The sequence below is a fragment of the Artemia sp. Qi Xiang Cuo genome, chromosome 8, assembly GCF_049724085.1.
Source record: "Artemia sp. Qi Xiang Cuo chromosome 8, ASM4972408v1, whole genome shotgun sequence".
Lineage (NCBI taxonomy): Eukaryota > Metazoa > Arthropoda > Branchiopoda > Anostraca > Artemiidae > Artemia > Artemia sp. Qi Xiang Cuo.
The window spans coordinates 59,737,728-59,744,465 of NC_142801.1; the positions used below are offsets into that span (position 1 = coordinate 59,737,728).

Sequence of the window (6,738 nt, forward strand, 5' to 3'; positions counted from 1 at the left end):
TTGAATAGATTGGGGTGGAGGAGGATCGTGCGTAGCTGTGATGGCCTCAGGCGGCTTGGTGCTGCGGTGAGTTGTTAGTAGTAGTAGTATTTGGACAGATCATAAAAAAGAAGCGAGTTTTGTTCACCGTCTCCCTGTGTCAGTAATCGAATCTCGAATATATTTATTTGATAATATGCCAAATATTTCTTTGGCAAAAACTATAAGTTTGTCTTGAATGTTGAATGCAAGCCAGTTTGAAGTTTGTCTAATGCGTCCGTTTCTGGTTGAAGCATTTCTTGGTTGTATGCTATGAATTGGTTCAAATCTTACTAAAGAATAGCCTCATTTCGACATAACTTAACCACATTTAAGGATAGAAAAGATATATACCCCTCAGGTTCTCCCCCAAAGTTGTGTCTGATTCATAGCCCATTGAACTTGGAAAAAGCGCCGTGAGTTTGAGGAACTGCTTGTCGATATTGTTTCATAAATTGCCAGTGATGAGTGACTGGTGAGTGAATATGGTGTTAGCATTAAGAGATAATTACTTGGAAACAACAAGTCGAATCGCGATAACACGCATTCAAAAGTTACGTCACTCAAAGATGATCATCGTTGTAAGTCAAAGTTTTCAGCAAAAAGAGACGCCACTGCAATTTATCAATCTAGCTTTAAAAACTAAGGCGTTGTTTCGAGAATATTGGGGCCAAGGGAGAATTAAAAGTTATCAGAAAAACTTTTAACTCTGTGGCATGGAAACACGCTTCAATCATAGAAGGAGGGGGAACCCCCTGCTGTAACCTTCTATGAATCTAACCTGTGTGAACCTACCGTCACTTTACACATAAAAGTCGTATTTAAAATTTCCAAACTTCAGAAATAATTGCCAAAAACAGTTTGCTTAGCTGCATTCAAAGGAAGAAACAGCAGGGCAATCACACCTCCATACCTCTTGATCTACATTAGCCTGCTCATTGTCCCTTAGACAAAAGCTTAGCAATCAGTTTCCGACAATTACCTTGGAGGTGTAAAAATATAAAAAACGACCTTTCGGCGTGGCGGCGTCGAACCTTAACTAACCTCAAATGTAAAAAAAATATTAGAAACGACCTTTAGGCATGACGGAGATGATATATGCAAGCCTATATAGTACCAGGGGACATAAGCCGATTACCTAAGCCCATATGGATAATCAGTTTTTACCAAAAAATAATAGGCATAAGTTTCTTTTCGGCTCTTCTGAAAAGTTTAGGTCACGTAACAAAAGATCCTTTGAATTATGGCAGGTAGTATATATAGCGCTAATAATGGTGAACTTTGAAACTAAGAAACAAAGGCGAGCATGATTACTCCAATCTTTTTTTTTATATTTTGAGTTGAATCAAGTATTTAAATTAATTGTGGAAAAAAGTGTGAAGTCCATTACCAGTGAGTAACAGAAGAACTACTTGTAAAACATCTTGTGGTTAATAACTTGTTACTCTTTTTACTGGCTTAAGATTACAAACAGGAGAAGGAATTAGATTGTTAAAAGGCAGTGCTATTTGTGTCGTAAACTAGTGAGATTAAAGCACAAATTTTACCACAGAATGACAGGGAAGTAAAATTTCTTGTTTTCTTTGCTATTAATATATGCGCAGCTATCATAATGCATTTTGCCAATCTATACTATTGTTCATTCACAGTGGGGATTTGAGAAGGATGACACTTTCCACTTATACTGGGTATTTTCGGATTGCTTGATATGTAGGCCGCGTTTTCATTTGGGGTTTGTCTGTCAAAACGCCTAACAAATCAGCCAATTAGGAACCCTGTTTTCCAATGCTGTGTTGACAAAAAACGCCTTTTCGCAGTTTTATTAGTTGATTTGCTGTCCAAATCGTCCGTAAAAGTCAAGTGAGAACGTGGCTTTAATCTTGCTCCTTTTTTAACTAGAATTCAAAAATCAGTATTTAAAAAAAGCCATCGCTATTTACACCAGCTCAAAGAGTATAGGTAACTTGCAGGAGTCATAACTGGCACTAGTGTCGAAAAAAAAACGACCCTCAACAACATCTAGCGTTTGGCGAAACTTGGCATTTTCTCACGGCAATAATAAGAATAATATATTTAATTTGTGTAGTTGGTAAAATTAGTGCAGTAGTAACTGTCTAATCTCAGTTCCTGAGAGGAAAACGATTGATAAACTAAAAAAAAACAAGTGCCGCCAAACACTAGATGGCGCTGTTGTTGTTTTTTTTGCCACTGCTAGCGGTAGTTTCGACTCTTATAAGTTACTCATACTGTTTTTACCAGCTCAGAAATGCTCAGGGTTTCAAATTTAGTGAAAAAAGGAACTAATTTTAGAAAATCTAGAGGCCAAAGGTGTTCACCAATTACAGCACATGAATTGCAAACAAACAAAATAATAGAAGAGTGTGTTTTTAGGCCACAATTTTTGTGCAAAAAGGATTTCTTCGAGCCAATCTCAAGGGTTGGGTAACACTTCCTTTTCCCCATAACTGTGAATATATATTATCTTTAATCCAAATCTCTTTATTTGCAACTTGAAATAAAATCTGGACACTTATGGAAGTGATTTTTCAGAAATTAGAACCTCCTTAAATTTTCTTTCAGAAATTCGAATTTCAGGCACGGCACTGTCAATAATGAGGATCTTAGTCATAAAGTTTTCATCGTATAAATATCGAATATGAACGAGCTGGTCACTTACAAAACTGATTAGCGTCACATAAAAGCAACAGAGAAATATGCACACAGGTTTAATCCTGCGGGAGAAGGGGGAGGGCTAATGAACAAATATAACAGTCAATTTCAGTCCGGAAAGTTTCTCTTCGTGGGGGGGGGAGTAGGCCAATGATGGGTGCAAAAAATGTTCTGGATTGGTAGTGGCTCCTTATGTTATGGAGCACTGATAATGCGTGGAACCACAATTTAGTATAAAATTAGTCCAATTGGCTTCTGAAAATTATTTAGTACTCGGCCAAAATATTTTTTCTTATCACGGACAATACCAATTTATTCAATTTTTAGGAAATTTCCCCCGAGAAAAATCAAAGTTAAAATTAAATCAAACGATTTGACTTAAAATGCAAGGAAAAACTTTCTAGCAGGTAAATAAATTGCTACTGAATGGCTCAACTATAGGTAGTTATACCTCAGGAATTAAATCAGCAAATCCCAGTTTCTTCAAATCCTCTTTTGACATCAATTGTTTTTCCATTCTACATTCCAAATAGTCTTTTGATAGTTTTCTACACTCTGAATTCTGATTATCATTTTCCATCAGGCACCGCATATATTTGATCATAAACAATTTGCATTCACCTTCGTGATCGAGTGGAAAGCTACCCTTTTCTGGTGGTGTCACTTTAAATTGCTTAGAACCGCTTGTCATAACATTCATGATCTGCAAGAAGTGGAAATTTTTGCGTTATTTTGTTTTAAAGATTAAAAATTCTTGTGTCTTAAGTGCCTGTATTTAATCGATAAAGAGACACTAATTTTCAATACTTCCATGTTAAAAAGTGTGCCTTTACTCCATTGGTTTATTTTCGTGACGTATTTTCGCAAGCCAATCACATAATTCCTTATTTATGGAGAGGGAAATAGCCTAGCTTTTCAAAACCAGAGCTGACTAACGATTCAGTTTAACTTATACAGAGCAACAAATTTACACACACAAAGAAATGCAATTTCTGGAGATATAAACAGCTCCACCTGATTGGTCCTTTTGTGAGAAATATTAAGCCAGTAAAAAGAACAAAAACTTTTAGTCACGATACTTTTACAAATAAAGTCTCTGTTTCACTGTGAATATAAATCTATACAAGGTTAATGCCCGTTTAATCGCTTTTTAACCTTCTTCAGAAATGGGCAGATCTCGTATCTTTAGAGCCGTTTCTTTTCTATTTGTACCAACTAAATATATTTTCTTTAAAGTAACAACTAATTGTTATCATTTCCACGGAATAAAAGGTAGTATGTAGCTTATAGGTATAAATGACAACTCTATTCTTTTTAACTTGAAGGGGGCAGCACAATCACATTCGTTTGTTTTAGTTTCTCTTGGGTTAAAGTTCCACTTCATTGTTCTTTGCCATTTAGGTTCATTTCAATTTTTATGATAATGTCTATTGCTTTAACTTTGACATCACATACAAGCTAAATCATTATACAAAAGCTAAGGGTAGAAGGGGGGGGGAGAATTGTTCCCCTATATCATTTTACCACGTCTAGATTTTGAAAAATACCCTTTTTGGTACTTTCCTAGAAATAAAAATAAAAAAGTAACAAAACTGTCGTCCTAGATTAAACAAAAAGTTTGCCGCCCCCTAAATTTCGTGAATTGGCACCCCTGGATACAATAGCTTGTAATAGGTGTTACGGGGAGATCGTAATAAGAGACGTCCTGACCAAAATAGTTGTGACAGAAACAGGGCTCCATGGCTTCGTTTGGTCTCCTCAAATTTAAAATTCTGGATTAAAAAATCACTATTTTTATTGCCATCCTTATTTAAAGATGAAGCCTCTATCTTGAAAAAGATTTTTCGGATAATTTGGCACTGTTTTCCTTAGGTCTCCATGCATCATGCCACCACTGAAAGCAGGTTTTTTTTTTATTCTTCGGCCATTTCCATCAAAATGATTATCATTAAATTTCGATACGACGCTATTTGAAGTCAAATAGGTACACAGTGCCTTGGAAGGGGATTGCATGTCTGCACTTCCGTTTCGTTGCTAAAAGGCACCAACTTGGAATTTAAAGACAAAAAAATTTCTCTGTTTCTTTTAAAACTGAACAAAAAGTTAAACATTTTTTCAACTCGCGAAAGGATAAAACTAGCCCTATTTCCGGTAGGAATACCGGTACACTCGGTAGTGCTGCTTACAGAGTCCCGTGGTAATGTGGGAAGTTTTATATTGGTAGGACCCATCAACAACTGAAGGGACGATTCCATGACCACAAAACTTCAATAGATAAGTCCCTGAGGTTCGGAAATAAAAATAACAAATTGGATTCTGCTTTGGCCCTCCTTATTTTTGAAAACCCTGATCATTTAGTTCTTTTGAAGAGGCAACTTTAATATCTAGTGTAAATGGCCTACCACAATCTTTTAGAGAGGCAATTGAGATAAAAATTATATAAATAGAAATTTTGCTATAAAGAGAGCCGAATTTACAATAACTTAATATTAAAATATTCAATCAATAGTTTTCCCAAGTCTAATTTAAGACAAGCTGTCCGCATATCTTATTTGCTACTTATTTGATTTCATTTTACATTTATTATATCCTTTCTTTACTTTCTTTCATACCTCATGATAGCCAGTGTGGTCTTAGAATGTATTGAAAAGGCACTAGGCCTTGGACTTTGCAAAATAATAAGCCCTCTCCCTGGTTTCAGCAATCATCCGTTCTACACGAGGTTAAGAAGAAAAATAAATAACATGGCAGACGCATCAGTCTTTAAAGAAAATATAGGGGACATGGGACGTGTTCGTGACAAGTCAAGTCAACGTAATTGTTTTCAATATTATCAATCTCGTAACTGCATTGAAAAATATACTGTGAATTCAAGAATTAAAAATTTGCCTATTCAAGTCCCATCCCTATACAGCAAAGCCAAAATACTGGCCAATTAGTTACGTAAAACATGAACGCATTATCTATTTTTTTTTTCATTAATAAGAGAGAGCCCTAGTCAGAATTGTATCCTTTCCCCCTTTATCTATCAACAAATGAAATGACATCATTTTTATACAATCCTAAAAAGGGCTTATTCCAGATTTGCCTCTCCAATTACTCGGACTACCTGTCTTGGCTTTTTCTACAATTAGCAATGTCTTGATGCCTACTGCAAAATATTTGATTTCATTTCAATTACTCAATTACTTGGACTATCTGTCTCGGGTTTTTCCACAATTAGCCATGTCTTGATGACTACAGCAAAATACTTGATTTTAATTCAAAATCAACGGAATCGGTCCGTTGAAATGAAATAAAGTATTTTGCAGTAGGCATCAAGACATGGCTAATTTTAGAAAAGTCTATCTATCTATCATCCATCCATAGGTCATTCCTGGGGCAGAACTAAGGAAGATAGTCATAGAATTAAGGGATGAAAGATTGGATTGATTTTGGGTTGTCACGTGACGGACAATGTCCACTGGACTTGTATGCAAAATCTGGGACTGAATTTGGTTGGACTCATAGGTGGCGAATAAGTGAAACCTAAGCCTAATAGGCTTAGCCGCTAGTGGTCTAAAGGTGGAATACCTTGTCATAAATATTGACATATGACCAACAACTCTCCAACCCACCAATTTTGTTTGGCCAGGTTCGTCTACCCTTGCATTTTCAGTCTAAAAAGAAAACTGCAAACCTCGAAGCAAAGAGAGAAAAAACTCAATATGAAGAACAAATCAAGCGGGACTACGGCCAGTAGAATGAAAAGACAAAATAAATAACAAATATTTCGCCTGTATAAAACAAGGCGTCTTCAGCGCTAAATCTAGAAGAAACTAAAATAAAGAACTAAAGATAAAATTTAAAATTAAAATAAATAATATCTAAAATTAAAAACAATAAAAAATAAGTTTTGTTCTTCAATTTGAGATTTTTTTTCTCTCTCTCTTTGTTTTGTCATGGTTGGCCAGTTTGGCTTTAGATCCCTTAAACCCCAAAGATTAAGAATTGATTGACAAATGACTTAAAATGGTGCAATGATGGGCTTGAGTAATATGGTGCAATGAT

General features: G+C 35.5%; 1 protein-coding gene across 1 annotated transcript in view; it reads right to left on the reverse strand.

The window, feature by feature from the left end:
• The window catches only part of LOC148949648 (cytochrome c oxidase assembly protein COX19), a 51,909-nt gene that overhangs the window by 23,810 nt on the left and 21,361 nt on the right, over positions 1 to 6,738 (reverse strand). The window contains exon 2 of the mRNA XM_089093642.1: positions 3,140 to 3,391. Within this exon, the coding sequence (XP_088949768.1) occupies positions 3,140 to 3,388 (249 nt within the window). The 5' untranslated portion in view covers positions 3,389 to 3,391. The remainder of the gene's footprint in view (positions 1 to 3,139; positions 3,392 to 6,738) is intronic.